The sequence below is a fragment of the Atheta coriaria genome, unplaced genomic scaffold (assembly GCF_025399875.1).
Source record: "Atheta coriaria isolate IRGN ID8LTWV9N9 unplaced genomic scaffold, Caltech_Dcor_3.1 hic_scaffold_6_pilon, whole genome shotgun sequence".
NCBI lineage: Eukaryota > Metazoa > Arthropoda > Insecta > Coleoptera > Staphylinidae > Dalotia > Dalotia coriaria.
The window spans coordinates 382,586-400,593 of record NW_027045448.1 but is presented as its reverse complement, the minus strand read 5'-3'; the positions used below and the strand labels follow the sequence as shown (position 1 = coordinate 400,593).

Sequence of the window (18,008 nt, the reverse complement as noted above, 5' to 3'; positions counted from 1 at the left end):
TAGCAATATTATATATGTGGTTGGCAAAATATTTTATTGATTGTCAAAAATACAAACGGAAGGCTTCTCATGACTCATCCATGCGCCGAAATTATGCAGGTTACCAGTATTCGGGGGCACTTTTATGCTTTCTATCTTTTTATGTTTTCACTTCGGACTCCGTATTTTTACTGGGACAGGAAACGCGTGCGGATTGTAACCCGAAAAAAATAAACTTTGGTAAACCGCAGAGGAGGAAATACGAGATACAAAACAAGGCAAAAGGGAAATGAAAATTGCCGGCGCCCGGCAGAATCATAAAAGACGTTTTTGTCTTTTTTGTAGAGCAATAAAACCTACATTTGCGAATTTTAAATTTTAACTGCTAGAACTTACCATCTAGGAATCTATTATTTAAATCGGATTTCAAGCGCACAGACTTGAGGTTAATATATTTTGAGGTTAGGTTAAGTTGACTATTCGTGGCTGGTTCGAATAATAAATGTATTTTACTATCTTAGAGAATTTAATTAATTGTAAATACCTGCACCATGACCAAATGGCAATAATGTGTAATTATTTAATAATAATGGCGGTTTTTAATTATTCGTTTATATCCGAACGAAATAATTTAACTTTGAGAATAGTCACTCACACCAAGACCACGGCTTTCAGTTAATTACTGTAATTTACGACGAAATTCAAGTCCTAAAGCTAAAGGGAATATTATAACATTGATTATAAATTAATTTGGTACGGCGAGACGTTCGTAAAGTTTCCGGAACGAAGAAACATTGCTAGTAGACGTCCGCTGCATGCTTAATTGTTGATAGTAATTATTTATGACATTTATGCGACTTTACGGCCGTACATTATGCTGACTTACTGGCGTCTAATTATTCTGAAAACAGCCGATTGTTCGGCCATCGCCATTGCGCACAACGGCGACGATAAAACGATCCCCGGTGAATGCGAATTCGCAACATCGGCGGCAACGGTTATTGCTTAGGCGACAACTTAAGACTTTGCTGAAACAATGGCACGTCAGCTGTATCCGCTATATTGCACTTGACTTACTTGTCGTAATAGTTACGAATTGGAATCGTTACGATTTCAATTCCTTGTCTCTGGTCGTTCGTTCATTAGTATGGGCAAAATGAAGCGGAGTAATGACGGTGCCATTGGTAGAACTAAGGAAACTTTAACATTTTAGTTAATCAAAGTGCCAGACAGCTGGCGAATGGGCGAGGAAATGTTAGACTTTAATCAATTACGCACTTGGTAACTTAGAATATGTCTAGTCGGTCAATACACTTCAAGAAAACTGTCTTATTGTCTATATTAACCTGCAGTATTTGTTGCAGGTGATTAATGGTAACATGAATACTTATCTAGAGAAGAAGAATCAACTGTATCCACCAATTTGGGCGAGCAAGATACGCTTCTATCCGTATAGTTTTCATAAACGAACGGTGTGCATGCGCGTAGAGCTCTACGGTTGTCGATGGACGGACGGAATCGTAAGCTATTCGATGCCGCAAGGGGACAAACGTGGCCAGAATTGGGAATTCTACGACTTTGGGTACGACGGCCACTGGGATGGCCACGAACTCAAGCACGGTCTCGGCCAGCTCATCGATGGCAAGTTTGGTCAGGACGACTTTAAGATGGACTTCCACGACGATAAGCAGGCGTGGATCGGGTGGAAAAACGACAGTCGCAACTCGAAGCCCATCGAAATTAAGTTCGAGTTCGACCGCGTCCGTGAATTCTCCAGCGTGCACATCTATTGCAACAATTTGTTTACAAAAGAAGTGCAAGTCTTCTCTGTGGCTAAAGTGCTCTTCAGTGTAGGTGGGAAAAGATTCAATAAGGGTGAGCCCATCACATACGAATATGTGGAGGATAGAATATTTGAAAGCGCCAGGAATATTACCATCAAATTGCATCATCGGGTTGGAAAGTATGTAAAACTGCAGTTTTATTTCGCCGCCAAATGGTTGATGATAAGTGAGATTACTTTTGATTCCGTTGTGGCTCATGGTAACTTCACTGTGGAGCCGGAACCTACCACACCACCACCAGTGAGACACCAAGATAGGAATTTCAATAAGGACAAAATAGAGATTCCAATTCCGGAATACAATCACACATTGAACGATCCGGCGTATTTGACATTCATTGTGATAGGTCTTATTTTGCTAATTGTGTTTCTGGTGGGCGCAATATTTCTGATCATGAATCGCTATAAGAACCGCAAGTTTAATCGCAGTCCGAATTCTTCTAATCATGACTTTCCCAATAACACATTGTCGCAACTTCAGCCACAGTCTGTTCTCGGCGTTAGTGAGAAGGGCAGCGGCCATATTGAAGCTTATGGCGTCACCGAGATTAACGATATCGATTCCAGGCGAAGCCATGGTACGCTCCAATCAAGTTTACGTTCAACGCTGCCGTTGCCACATTCGGGCCTGGAGCAGATGTGCGAGACCAACGTGTATCAAGAACCATATCAAGCGCGCATCGGTTCTTATTATAGTTATAGTACGGTAGTTATGGAAATGCAGAACACGTTGAGCTCCAAGAAGACGTATGGATTCACACCCACAGGTAATGTTTGTAATAAGATGATATTAGGCGTGTTTTATGAAGCGATTATTTAATGTGCGAACTTTACAGATGCCTATGACTATGCGATACCGGAAGCCGGAACGCTCCCGCTTCTTGGTGGTAATGGAAGCAGCGGGAGTAATGCGGGAAGTGTTAAAGGTGCTGCGGAGCGAGGCATATTGCGAAATGGAAGAAATAGTGTTACGAACGGAACAAGAATATCTAGGAATAGTCATAATGGCGTAAGTAGTTATTCAATGCATGCAAACGTGCATATTAATATTCAAATTTGTTTCAGTCACCAACTCAGCAGGAAGCCTTGAACGCCTTAAAGAGAAGACTGGAAGAAACTGTAATTCCAGAATTTCCCAGACACAGGCTTCGAATGTTGTCAAAGTTATCAGAAGGAGCTTTTGGAACAGTAAGTCTATTACAACAACTGATGAATAAAGATGACTATTAAATTATTTAATATTTCCAGGTGTACATAGCACAAGCAGACGGAATCCCCGAATATAATTCGGATCTGTCTTTGGGCACTAGATTGGTAGCCATTAAATTCTTGGGAGAGAATTCTTCGGACAAAGAAAGGTTATAAATTTTAATACATGTTTGCATTTTATTAAAGTTTAAGTTGTAGGGGGGACTTCTACAGAGATGTTAGAATTCTGTCAGCATTAGAGGACCAAAATATTGCCCGCGTGTTGGGCATTTGCAGCGTGGATGACCCGCTTTGCGTTGTCATGGAGTACTTGGACCACGGCGATCTGTGTCAATTCCTGAAGACGCACGTGGCCGCCGACAGCACCAATTTGAACACGTATGGCGTCAAATCGCTATCGTTCAACTGCCTTCTGTACATGGGTACGCAGATCTCGTCGGGCATGCGGTACCTGGAAAGTTTGAACTTTGTGCATCGAGATTTAGCGACGCGCAATTGTCTCGTCGGCAAGGCGTACCAAATAAAAATCTGCGATTTTGGTACCTATAACGAACTTTACGCCAATGACTACTACAAGGTCGACGGAAACACTCCGGTGCCAATTCGCTGGATGGCCTGGGAGAGCGTCTACCAAGTCAAGTACACGACCAAGAGCGACGTGTGGTCATTCGCCGTCACGCTCTGGGAGATATTGACGTTGTGCAGACGGCAGGCATATTACGAGCTGAGCGATCCGCTGGTGATGGAGAATTTAGCGCACATGCATTGTGATGATGGCCAGTATCTTTACCTACCGCACCCCATGGCACCTAAAGACATTTACAACCTTATGCTTGAGTGTTGGCGGCGCAACGACTGCGATCGGCCGTCGTTTAGGGAAATCAATCTGTTCTTACAGCGAAAGAATCTGGGCTACGCACCAACTTCATAGTGTTCTCGGCCGGAGCCGCGGTACTAATTACAAACGACAATTAAATATTAGGAAAGACTGTTTTGCAGCGCGTAATACTTATTATTAGGAGCTGATGGATGATTTTTAGAGGGAACAAAAAAATAGAACGTAAATGTTTTATGTACATAGAACACAGGGTGATATAATTATTTATACTTGACAATTAAGATGATGGAAGCAATGTAACAAATTACAACACATATATGAAGCTGCACGTACTCGATTTTCCAAATCAGGTGGTACCGAGTACTTCTTGGCACTTATGGAACTATATTTACCTAAATCGAAACTTATTTATTTTCACTAATAACTATTGATAAATCGACACAAAACAATGAAACGCTTTTTGACCTTTTTGCTATCGTACTATTTGAACCATCGTGGACATGACATTTGACTCAACGTAATCAGAAACGAAGTGAACAATTGAATAGTGATATGTATTCTAGAATGCTTGTGTAATACTTCTTCCAACTTTGATGTGTCTTGGAGAGGAGTACTAGTTTTCCTTGTGTTCAAAACGATGTACTGATTGTATCCGCAATGCTACGAGACTAACAAGAGATTAAAACACAACTAGGTACCAAAGAAAACGTCTCGTTGAATCAGTGACATTCCCAAATGTAATCATGCACACCAAATCAACTTTTATAATAAAATGTGCGCTATATGAAGATGAAAAACAATATTTATAAATGCTATAAGTAAATGAAGCTAAAGAAATGGTAAACGATATATTTAGAACGAGTACTCTTGATATTTGATATAGCTTGCTTTAACCATTTGTTACTTGATCACACTAATTGCACAATAATTCGATGACAATGTAAAATTAATGACTAGCTATAACGATACGTATATAAAAAAAAACGAAATGATATAATATAAATAACGATATTCGTGTTATTACCTATTATTATTATTATAATTATTATTGATTATTATTAATTAATGTATATTTACTAGTCAATTGATTCGCGCGCCTATGAATATTTAAGCAACAAACATTTACAAAGATACGCAAACAAATTCGAATTATGTAATAATGAAAACTTGTGGATGTGAGTGGATTTGAAACTGCGAATATTTTCTACTATATCTCTTGGTGCAAATAATGAACATTCTAAAAATTTCTGAAATCACAACTGTGCGTGATTGCAAATCAATGTAAAATGTTATGTACGAACAAATTACTCTCATCACATTCTGAATTCACAATAAGTTTTGATCAAACACATCTCACCATCACATGAATGTATATGTAAGTCACAACCATTTTTCTTTTACGAGTGCCAATTATTCATACCGATCATTTCATGTAGTTGCAATTGATATGCATTCCATTTAATTCTTATTATTCTTATGTCTATTGTATACCACATAAAATGTGTAATTTATAACTTTTTAACGATATAGAGAATACACGTGGCACGACTTACATTACTGCAATAATTAATTACGAATTTAAATGATTGATATTGATTGAGAAACAACCGGAACACAGAATGGAGTTGTACGAAAAGTGTTACTTGCTATTTTGTAAATTTGGTGCGTTAAAATGCAGATGAAACACAGAATCGGAAGTAATAAAAATGTGAATAACATATCAAGATTAATAAAAAGGCATTAATAAAACTACTGCGAAAGTTTATTGCTACCAGTGAACAGGTATTTCTTAAATGTTAGTATTACATTTGAATTTTTTAGCGATTGTAAATCATTACTGTTTATTCCTTGTGATATGTATACTTTAACTTTTCCACTCTGGCCAAACGCACTTTCGATTTTTCCGATATCACCGTTATCTAATTGAACATTCATATTCACAAATTTGGCCAAATCAGTTTCTTTTTTAAACATATTTTTGACGATTATGTTGTAACCATCTACAATGCGATCTATTATTCCTGTTTTTTGTTTGTAATTGTATATATGTACATTATTCAGAAAGTCTTTTTCTTTTGAATAATGAAGCAAACGACCCCAAAAGGCAAGGCGACAAGTATTCTTATGAATATCCATATCTAATTTTGATGCGATCACAATAGAATTATTAATTGCATAGATAGGTGACTCGAAATGTAATAACACAAAATACTTATCATATTTTACGTCGTCAAAACCATCAAGTTCAATACTTTCTACAAATTGATACTTATCTTCTATATCAAATGCAATATCATCCCCATTGCGTTTGAAAATAGTTATTTGTGCTAATACAGTTGCATAGCCAATAGTTATATGAAACTTAGCTTTGCTTTCAATTGAGTGTTTAAAATATTTAATAATATTTGCATCGATAATAGCATAATCTACAAATGATCCAAGTCCTGGTGAACAAACAATGCCACGTTCTAATAACTTAGGATCGAATTGTGTGACGCATATTCCTAGGCGATCTCCTTGGTGAGCTTCTTGCACAGGTTTCCTGAACATTTGCATTGATTTTACTTTCTTTGTAATCCCCAATGTCGGAATATCAATAGCCTACAATAACAAGTGAGACCTTATAACATTTTTTCAAGTAAGTATTAAACAACTCTTACATCATTTAGTTTAACTGATCCTTGAAGAATGGTACCAGTCATAACAGTTCCTTGCCCTTTAATTGCAAAGCAATGATCAACAGCAAACTGGAACAAATCATCCTTTTTTCTTTCAGGGATAAATGATAATTTCCCTATTGTATTAATCAACTCATCCAATCCAATGAAATTTTTGTCATTATTTACCGAAGTAGCTACAATTGGGATTTCTTGGTTGCCTAATACTGTAGTAGACAAAACTTTAGATACCTTAAGTTTCATCTGTAAATATTAATTATTATCATCTTTTTAATATCAGAGTATAAAATAAGTTTCATATCATACCTTATTGATTAATTGCTCTCTTTTTTCTTCTTCAAGCAAATCCACTTTGTTAAAAACCACAATAAACTTTTTACATGTTATCTCTCCAATTACAATACATTCTGCTGTCTGAGTCTGAATACCTTTAGTCACATCAATAACTAATAACATCATATCAATAATTTGAGCGCCGCCAATAATAGTACGGATTAAACTTGCATGTCCAGGGCAATCAACTAAAGTATATTGTAGAATATCTTTATCTGTAGCATTTTTCAAATGCTCCAACATAGGAACAGTAAAACTGCTAAATCCAAGATCCAATGTTATTCCTCTTTCTTGAGATTGTGGGTTTTTATCAAAAGCAGCAGTGCTTGATATTGTAGATAAACATTTAGCCAAACTTGTTTTACCAGAATCGACATGACCAAGAATCCCAATATTTATATTCAAAGCATTATACATTTTACCTGAAATAGAAATAGTATATTCATTACTATAACATAATCTTTTAAAACTATAAGTATAAAATTATAAAACAAATGGTGTATACCTGCTTGCCTATATTAACTGTTGTTTGAATGCAAGTTATTTCAAATTGCCGCCGCGAGTAGCGCCACGCAGTTTATCGATCAGCTGCGGAACTAGACAGTACTATTATGTCAGCCGCCTCGAGCAAGTCAGTCGTCGTTTGCCGTGATACAATTCTAACCTAAAACCAAATAAATTACAGACAATCCATCACAAAATACAAGAAAAACAATAAACACAAAGAGGCGCAGTGTATATTTTCGCGAGTGCAATGTGACTGAGTTTACAGTGCGTGTTGTGTAATAACATACCGTGAGGATCCTTGAACTGAAGAATAGCAACAACCGAAAGAACGCCGATATCGCACCCTGCGCGCTAATGACAAACGTCTGACTGCTTTGGTTTGCGTAGGACTGCCCGAGTTGAGAGCGGCGAACTCATACATGGTCACAACTCCGGAATTATGCATTAAACGAAGATATTCCGACTTTTCTGCTGGCCAGGAAGGTGAAGAAACCATTGTTTAATATTTAAGGTGAGTAATTAAATGGTTTAATTCGATTTAAATTGTGCAATCCTTTAGTTGATAATATTGTGTATGTGTGTGTGTTAATGAATGAATGTGGAGAGTACCGTATATCTTTGTATGAATTGGGGCTGTGCGAGTGACAAGCGCGAAAGGCGCAGTTAATTAACTTTAACAACGCTTTAATGCAACAGGCAAATGCGCGACAAACCGAAAGCTCACCGCGGCGAGGCGGAATAGAGCAAATCGTTTGTCCTAATTTTACTTTGAACCATTCTTATTCAACGTTTAGACCGTACACAAACAAGTGACTATAGTTTGTATTTCGAGAGGTGTAGTCATCATCTTAGTAAAAATAGCATTTATTAATAATAAAATATTTATAAAATACAGTTATTAGTTATAACATTTATAACTCATGAACGGCTGGACAGATTTTGATGATTTATGATTTGTTGGGTTTGTCTCCTCCAAGAATAGCAGAATAACTATTAAAATTTCAAAAATTATTACTTAAAAGGTAAGAAATAAGGGATAAAATTAACAAAAAGATTCATTCATAGTTATTGGTAAATAATTCCGAGATAACGCTAAATTGAATGATTAACAATTCTTATTTCTTTAAATTAAAATTGCGAATCTTATTGAGACAATCAACACATACTTGGGCTTAAAAAAGAAAGTGAAAAATTAATTAATTAATTTTATAAATTAAATGGCAATATTCCATGATATAACTGAACTTTTAAATTTAGCTTTATGCATTGCAAGTTGACCAACGCTTCCGAACTTATTTGTAGCTTAAAATGTGGATGCACTATGAAAATAGAATCAAAATAAAACCTAGACTGGGACTATCTCAGTTTCTGGAACGGTTCCATACGCACCATACGCCATAAATTGTGTCATTCATTTACTTCCTTCTATTTTCGATCATTATATTTACCTATAGACTTCTTGTGCACCCACAAAGTAGATTTATGATTCATGCTTGTAATTCATTATTCGTTAAATGCCTCGTACTTCCTGTAAGGTGGGTCTTCGACTAATGAATTTATAAACTTACTAGCTGACCCGGCAAACTTTGTTCCGCCTCGCTTTGCTCTTGTGATTGAGAAGCACGAAGTCGAGTCATACTAACACGGCGCTTTTCACGTGCAATTTTTTGTTCTTCTTCAGTCCTTTCATTCGCAATCCTTCGAATCCTAGTTGCATTACGGTTTTGTCGGATAAGATTTGATCGTTTTGATCGCTGCATGTTGAGTGGGGAAGCTACGAAGCATCGCACAAAGAAGAGACGGAGAAAACTCATTTAGTATCTTCCAAAGAAGTTTTCACTTCAAAAAGTATTAAAAAAAGTATCCTACACTTACTAAGTCTTATTCAAACAAACACATCAACCGGGCAACTTCAACCAACACGTACAAACCCACGCACGTCTATGCTTAGGGGGAAGCTACGAATTGCACAAAGGGGAGACGGAGATAATAGAAAACATTATATTTGTGTGCTCTTTTTTTCCCGTAGGCTAAACCATATAAGCGAATATGTTTGTTTCCTTTTACACTGATTTGGGTTGCGGTTTCCTTTAAAAATGTAACGTTTCACGCACGTCTATGCTTAGGGGACGCTACGAATCGCACGTCTATGCTTAGGGGGAAGCTACGAATTGCACAAAGGGCAGACGGAGATAATAGAAAACATTATATTTGTGTGCTCTTTTTCTTCCGTAGGCTAAACCATATAAGCGAATATGTTGGTTTCCTTTTAGTGTCGTTTAGTGTTCTCTAAAGGAGTTTTCACTTCAAAAAGTATCCTAGTAACCTTCTCCAAACAAAAACATCAACCGGTCAACTTCAACCCACACGTACACACATACACACGTCTATGCTACGAAGCATCGCACAAAGAGGAGACGGGGATAATAGAAAACTTTGTATTTGCGTTCTCTTATTCTCCCGCAAGATAATCCATATACGCAAATATGTTTGTCTCTTTTTAGTGTCGTTTAGTGCCCTTTTAGAAAAGTTTTCATTTCAAAAAGTATCCCATTACCTTCTCCTGGCCCTAAGCTACCTTTGCCGTTCTTTAGTTATAATGGAGTTAACCAACACGACTTTCTTTTATATATATACTAGTTAACCGGGCAAACGTTGTTTTGCCATATAAATTATTTCAAGTTTCTAGATAAATTTTAGTGTAGACAAAAAGTAACTTACTTATTATAAAAAATAGGGGTTGGTGATAAGAAACCAAAAATTTAGGGTTGCATGTATATTTTAATGCCACATTAAAAAGATAAAAACAAAAAATTTCGACCAAAATTTAAAAAAAATTAAGGGTGAACAACCCTTATCACTTAGAGATATGAAGTTACCGATTCTCAGACCTACTGAATACGCATATAAAAATTTTCTTTGAGCGGGATGAAAAATGATTAAATTACTAAAATGGCTATAAAGAAATAGGGGTTGGTGATAAGAAGCTAAAAATTTAGGGTTGTATGTATTTTTAATTCCACATTATAAAAAAATAAAAACAAAAGAATTTGTCCAAAATTTAAAAAAGTTAAGGGTGAACAACCCTTATCACTTAGGGTATGAAAAATAGATGTTAGCCGATTCTCGGACCTACTGAATACGCATATAAAATTTGGTAAAATCGGTAAAGCAGTTTCGGAGGAGTATGGAAACAAACACTGTGACACGCAAATTTTATATATATAGATATTTAGCATCTATTGACATTAAAAAAAAATTACGAAAATTGCTTCGAGCTTTATAAATCTTATCACGTTCATCTTATTTCAAGTGTTTACCAATGACAAACAATTTTTAACGACAAAGTCTATGGTAAATATGATTGTGCAAGATTGAAGTTTAATTATTATGATTATACAAATGATATAAACTAGTTTTGTGTAACTCATTACTCAAACAATAGATAACTCAATTAAAATTATTTGCATCAGTGCTTTTTTAGTCACTGCTGCATTTTAGAATGTACGTCCTAAATATTGAAATTGTTACTCGCCGGAGAACAATTACATCTTGTTTCGCTGAAACTGTACAACACTATCACTTGCCGATTGCAAATTAACTATCTCATTAATCTAGCACTCGTTGTGCACGATCAAGACAGCTGGTAAGCTACAGTTGACACTCGCGGATGCCTCTAGGCTGTCTATCTGTATCTGTGCCGAAAACGCGAAACGAAAACAACGCAACACATGGGTGCGTGTCCTGACTCGTCCCCGAGATGCAAGCCTGTCATAATTAACCGAGCGGCGGAGAAAGATTTTATTAAGAACGAGTTTTCGAGACGGCCGAATCAAGCCACAAGGCGCATTATTTTGCTCTCTCTTCTTTTCGGACTTGATCTTGGACGTTTCTTCAAGATTGAGCACCTGGTTCGGACATGCCGTTGCTCCGACGACACGAGTTGTCATTACGTCTTTGACGATCGCACGTGACCGTAAACAAATACAGCGGCGACAATCAAGGCACGAGCTTTGTTTGTCTAATAAAAAAATACGGCAAATTAGTTGTGCGGTGAAGTGCGGTAAAATTTACGTGTGGTGAATGTGGAAGAGTGCACGTGGTTGTACAAAAGTTACGCAGGCAAATGTTGAATTGGCAGGGCAATGGGGATTTTCAGTCTGTTGTGGATACGAAAAGCAATATTAGGTAATGAATCAAATTATTATTTACAATTTATTAGCTATAAATCAATTTGTTGGGTGTAATTATCTCTTATAATCATTTGTTAATGATTATGGGCGTGAAACAAAATTTGGCTGCGCTATACCGATGAAAAGTTTTTGAATGTTTACTTTCGTTTTGTTGTAAAAAAGAAAATAATGATCGTGTTTAAAATATTTAGTGTATTAGAAAGTGTGTTTACTTTGTTATACACTTTTTTCGCAAGTTTCGGGCGTAATTAAGCCATAGTGCAAATATTTGTTGATAGGTTAATGAACATTTAATTGTTGCCGTTGTGTGCGTCGGTTATGCCGGTGAATAAATACAAAATGAAAGAATACAATAAAGTTACGTGCGTGAAAAATGTATAATTGTTATGAAATTAATATATATGAATTTGTTTACATTCAATTACACCGCGCGCATTTTTTGTGGACTTCTTTTGTTCACGATAGTTTAATTGTCTTGGCTCCCAAATTTTAGAGTTTAATGTCTCGCCTCGTTTTTTTTTATTGATATTTCACACTTTTTTTGTTGGCATTTATCGTAATTGGAATCTGCATGCATTTTAATTTGAAATGTATAACAAAACGAGCAATTAGTTACACAATTTTATTTATATCTTGATTTAGGCTGGTTTATTATGGAGTTTTGGGCGTTTCTAAGAATTAAATTTAAAATTTTAAATATTTTTAACGTTTTATTACTGATTATTTATGAGTTTTTATATTTCTCGATTTGTTTCTCTGTTTTTTGTTGTTTTTCCAAGAAATTTAGTATTTTTGTTGTCCGCGAAGTATACTAACCCGATTTTTTGCTTTAAATTTAATGCTGCTGCCCTGGTATGGAAAATTTTATTAAATTGATAAAAGAACATTGAATATACATATTAAAATTTGCACTTAAGGTCAAATACCTTAAATTCTAATTATTATTCACGATAATAACGCTTTTATAAATCATCTACCTGTATCATTGAAATTCCCGGCAGTATGTAAATATGATAACAAATTGATCAATATATCCAGTAGCTACAGGTGTCAGCAGTTAACATAAAAAACATTATAACGTTATGTCACAATAACAAATGTTCTTCGCCTTAGTATCCTCGTATGTACGCTATATACGGCAAGGTTTCTGCATGCGACACAAAAAGTTGTTACCTTTGCCATTTCGACTTTTCTGCGTGTTTGAAAATGCTATGGTACTATTCGTGTTAGCCGCAACTCCTAGGTGATGTTATTAATCGTCCGTGCTCGGCTCGTGCACAGTTGTCGTGATAAGATTGATTTTCTTTTATGCAAATCAACAACACACTGCGCCTGCGAAGAGTATGTAGGCATACAGCACGAAACACTCAGCGGTTACCACCTGGAAAAGTTAATATATACACACATTCGTACATATTAATATTAACACTGGTACACAATGGTCTTTCTGTGCAACATATAACCTACTAACATACAGTGAGGCAAGAAATCGATACAGTCGTGCAGAATATCTATTAGTTGTAAGCAAAGCAAGCATTATACTTATTCATTTAGTAATGTGAATATTTTCATTCAACAATCACTTCGAAAATACAAATGTTTTGTATTATGCTTGTGATTGGTGCAATTTGTCAACAGTAATAAATAACAAGACGGTGATATTTACCTATTAGTTTATGTTTAATCTGAAGAAAAGCAACGGTTTGATTCTTGAGTTATCCTAATCGTTTGTAACAAATTGTTTAATACAACAGATGTCTTAAGCATAAATAATTAAATGTGATTTTACTAAAGTGGTTAATCTTAAGTAGCTTAGTTTCCACTGCGTTATTCGCTATTATTGTAGGCAATTCTGGTGATTTCCAATTCAAGCGTGGTATTAGCACGCTAATTGCATATTAAACTAGGCCCCACAGTAGGTCGCAACACAAACAAAACTTTTTCATTTCTCGTAAAATTCCCTGTTCGACACTTACCTATGGGCCAACTAATTTGAACCTTATGCTCAAGGGAGGTCAAATACAACTTTAATTTACCTAAAATTTGTTTCTCGCTAACTCTGTTTATCATATTACAGAATGGACTATTAGTCCACTAATTTGCTATTTATTCGTGTAGATATATTGTTATTGTAGAGATTTAAGTATTTAATCTCTTTATTAACAAATACCTGCCTTAATTGAATCTTCACTCAAACGACAATTTATTTACTTTGCAATAGATTTAATAGTTGCTGCGTAAACTTGTCAATTGAAACGTTTCAATAGACTGTTGGAAGAGAAACTGTCCATATTTGTATATCATTACGTAAAAAATCGCTGAAGTAAAACCCATCTGACTTATTGAATCCATTATTCCGGTGCCTCAAGATGACCGTCGATTTCGCGAGAGTCTCTTTGCATTTTCACTTTTTCTTAATTGACGATATTTGGCATCCAGCGCGTTTAGAAAATCTCAACAAACCAGTTTTGCAATGCACATTCGAGTTTCCTAGATGCTTTATGAAGAAATTTAGTGACAGCTTTAAATATACTTCAACAATCTGTTTAATGTTTAACGATAAATTGCGTTTGTGAAAATATTTATTGTGAGTATTTTATGAGATAGAAATGTCAAGTTTAAATTTTGCGAAAATAATTTTTAATTTAATTGGGCTTAAATGCATTTATTTGTATTTCTAAGCTCTTAGGCATTTATTCATTTATATTTTGGAGCTACTTAACATGCCGTAATTACCCACGTTATCGTTTTTTCTGCTCAGTAGCATCCTCCATTATCGTCCGAACGCGCTTACACCATTGTGGTTGACGACTTGGCGCATTCCACTGACATTCAGTGGTGCGCGATTTTTTGCAATACCCTTGTTATGCATGACTACTTGTTTTTGCCATCAATTGCAGCTTCTGCGCCTCATCGTTGTATTGCACAGCGAGTGTATCTTCGTTTTTTTTCTTCTCTGATCGTCTTCTTCAGAGCATCGCCACGCTGACAGCTTCTCGGAAGCTCTTACTTAATCCTCGCGCAATTACACTCGGGCTTTGTATAGACTCATCTTCGTTATTTCTTTCACGTATTTTCCTATTTCATTGGTGCGTCAGCTCATCATATGGTATGACATCGATGCGTTTGCAATAATGAATCTTCTATAGGCTGTCGGTTGTGGCTTTTGTTTAATCTCCACTCATTTCAACGCGCAAAAAAATCCACTGAGTGTCTAGTCAATCTCTGCTGATATTCGCAACAATGCATAGTTTTTTGCGTTGCTGTTGTTGTTGTTGCGCTTCTTGAGGTGTAATTTATGCATTCGATGAGTTCGCGTACTTACGCCGCTGATTCGACTAAAGAGTTACGGTTTATAAGTCGGCTAAAGACGGGCGTCTGAAGAAGCGCGCGCGCCAAGACACACCATGTGCCTTTGCGTGGTGGTCGTCGGTCTGCCGTTGGCGTCCTCGAGCGTACCACAAGGCACAACAAAGTAGTTCGCGATCTGTTGCCTTCCTTTGCGGACGGATATTCCACGTATTCGGTCCGCGCGCGCGCGCGCACATTAACGAATACAGACGTGCAAGTAAAGTGCCGGCGTTTCCTCTTTCGTTTAGTACTTGCCTCACCGTCGACTTCCATTCTTGTGCCGGCCGTAAAGCTTATTTCATGCATAAATTAACGCGTTTTTAACAGTAATACTCGCTCATTTGGAGCGCATTCGACGGCGAAAAAGTCATCCGAAGACGAAGCAAAAAATACCTACGTGCGGGATTTTGATCACAAAATATCAATGTAAACGCGGAGAAAAATCAGTGCGGTGTCACGAAGAAGTGATTTGCGTGTCCGAACAAGTAGGTGGTTGGCGATTTAAGTTGGTGGTGAACGATCGAACGTGGGTGCGCATTGAGAAACATTTGTGACTGTGCCCAGCTTGTTATAGTTATTTATTGAGTGATAGTTGGATATTTTTGTGTGAAATTACTACGAGTGTCTAATATTCAAAGGAAACATGTTGACCTGTAAAGCATGGTTGTGGTGACTTCCACTGAGATTTGTATTCCGGTTACATATCGACAGAACTCTCTTCGTGGAAGGTAAATTAATAATCATTTTTCTTCATTTCTGTTATTGATCTTGCTTGAAATATTGTTCAGGATGTTGCTTCAACAACCTTGGCTTGTTGAAACAACGGAATCATCTTGGTATCTCTTTATCTTTATATCTACCTGATGTTACATCAGCTCAAATCATCATTACTCTTTGGATGCTTAGCTTTTTTTCACTTTTTTTCTTCTTGTTTTTAACTTTTGAAATGTGCATCACTTGCGCATGTATCTAATACAGTTTTTTTTTATCTAATTTACAAATTACTAAGATAAAAGCGTATAAACTCTATGTTACCACATGTCATATCGACACTACAATGCCAAGCAGGAACAATACGGAAACGTTGCGCATTCAAATTGTGTACACATGTAACTCTTTCGCTTTGTGCATAAATTAACACCTCCGAGTTACGACGCATTGTTGTTGTGGTTGTAATTTCCTCCATTATAAGTATAATGGCATCACTGCAATGTGGAGCGCAGGCATCCGCCACAGGAGGGTAGCTTGATTGACTATTGAATTTTTTTGCGCTGGAATTTATTTCTTGATTTGTTTCGTGGCAGATTGCCGGCACGACGGTGAAGATACAGTAATATTGTAATTAAAGCAGTTAATGAAAGTAAACTGCACTTGGATTATAGCAGAACCGTTTATCTTACAATTACACCACGCCGAGTGCTTTGTGTTTTACTTTTCAATGAGATTCTTAATTTGCGCTATAACATGTTATGAGCTTTATTATGAGTTTTATATGCATTTATTACTTTACCTTACCTTACGTGGATTGTAGGTTGAGTTAGTATATTTAACATAACCTTTATAGGAAAATATTTTTGCTTAGGTTTTTTGTATTATTTGTATAAAATTTTAATTCTTGATTTTAAATTCCTATTCTTCTGATATTAAATATTTAAGCATACCTACTTTTGCAATTATACCTATTACTAATTAAAATTTATTTATTACTGTTTTTTCTGTACGAAAAATATAAAAGTCTTTTTCAGTGACAGTGACAGTTAATTAGGAATTATTTCATTAAGTAATCAAGCAATTTTCTGCATATTGTCACCTTATCATAAACAGCATATGAAATTAGTACGCAATTAAATGCGTAATTTTACATACGTCTCATCGAGTTTAATCGTAACCTTTGCTGACCGTCTGTTTCGACCAAATATGGTATTACAGGTACTGAGGTACATCTTCTTCTCTTCTCAATTAAGTTTATTTGCCAATTATTCGAACGCACTTCACTTTGCGTTCGGCAATAAATTATAATTATGAATATTAGTCAGCTATTTGTATGATATGCATGGCGTCGTGTTTGATGCTGCTGGTGCGTGTAAATTTCCTGTCTGATTTCGAAATTAGAAAGAACTCATTTGCATATCCACTTTCCATAAATCGTAAATCATAAGGTACCAGACGGAATTTATAATAATTGTGTTTATGAGTGATAGTTAACAGTTATTTTTTTAAGAGTCGATGATTACAGCTGAAATGTAATACAATATTGCAGCTAATTTTTATCTCTTTGTCGGTTATTTATTCATAGATGCGCTCATAAATCAGTTGAAGTGCGATTACACTTTTGCTCGGTTTACATCGCGCCAATTGCGTTTTACATACAAGACAAGCCTGCAAACTAATTACGACAAGATATATACGTAATTGCGCATTGTTATGTAAAGTGCACTCGGGTAGACTATCAAGTTCACGTACAACGTACATAACATTATCTATGGCTTCAATTCTAAGATTGCGGAATTATATTTAGACAAATTGTTTATTATGGGAAAATTCTTCAGGTACAAACACACAATTGACAGTGATATACCTAGGCATGCTGGCTTAGTGTGATAATTATTATTATTATGAATTAGTCAGTCTGGAACTATTTGCTTTAACATAGTTATTCACTTAACGATGGATTTTAAAAAATTATTTGTTTGTATAACTTTTAATTTAGGCGTTCAAATAAATCTAGTAAAGTTAATTTATAAATAAAGTGTTAGCCTGTAAAAATTGAACTTTTGCTGTTATCGTATTAATATCAATTCTTTGATAAATGTAAATTTGGTTTTACTTGAGTTTGTATCTATAATTTAGGCAAAAATAATTTCCGTCGGAAAATTAATTTTCGAAAGTTTGTTTTAAATTGAATTCGTTCGTGAATTCTAAATTTTGACACATGCTTTTATCAATGAAAGTTTTTACAATGAAAAAAAAAATTTGTTTGGAAATTTAATTTAAAGTAATATTTATTAATTATTTTGTAAATATTTATAAATATTCAATTAGAAATTGAATTTTTGGTTCAGTGTGGCACATAGTAC

At 35.7% G+C, this 18,008-nt stretch overlaps 3 protein-coding genes across 4 annotated transcripts in view; 2 read left to right on the top strand and 1 right to left on the bottom strand.

The window, feature by feature from the left end:
* The window catches only part of LOC135794854 (discoidin domain-containing receptor 2-like), a 51,883-nt gene extending 46,265 nt beyond the window's left edge, over positions 1-5,618 (top strand). The window contains exons 5-9 of the mRNA XM_065306313.1: positions 1,344-2,589; positions 2,659-2,831; positions 2,888-3,010; positions 3,071-3,180; positions 3,230-5,618. Coding sequence (XP_065162385.1) covers positions 1,344-2,589; positions 2,659-2,831; positions 2,888-3,010; positions 3,071-3,180; positions 3,230-3,962 — 2,385 coding nt within the window. The 3' untranslated portion in view covers positions 3,963-5,618. The remainder of the gene's footprint in view (positions 1-1,343; positions 2,590-2,658; positions 2,832-2,887; positions 3,011-3,070; positions 3,181-3,229) is intronic.
* On the bottom strand, positions 5,614-7,522 carry eEFSec (eukaryotic translation elongation factor, selenocysteine-specific). The gene is made up of 4 exons (XM_065306314.1): positions 7,386-7,522; positions 6,854-7,302; positions 6,530-6,790; positions 5,614-6,470 (listed from the first exon to the last, which is right to left on the bottom strand). The coding sequence occupies exons 2-4, from the start codon at positions 7,295-7,297 to the stop codon at positions 5,619-5,621; spliced, it is 1,557 nt and encodes a 518-aa protein (XP_065162386.1). The 5' UTR covers positions 7,298-7,302; positions 7,386-7,522; the 3' UTR covers positions 5,614-5,618.
* Positions 7,523-7,758: 236 nt separating this feature from the next.
* Positions 7,759-18,008, top strand: part of LOC135794852 (WD repeat-containing protein 47) — a 44,302-nt gene continuing 34,052 nt past the window's right edge. Inside the window, exon 1 of one of the 2 annotated variants that reach the window (XM_065306310.1) lies at positions 7,759-7,898. Coding sequence is in view for 1 of the 2 variants with exons in the window: in XM_065306309.1 (XP_065162381.1) it covers positions 15,592-15,659 (68 nt within the window). In the remaining variant the exon portion in view is untranslated. Of the gene's footprint in view, positions 7,899-15,495; positions 15,660-18,008 lie in introns of those variants that run through there. The other variant, XM_065306309.1, reaches the window with a different exon arrangement.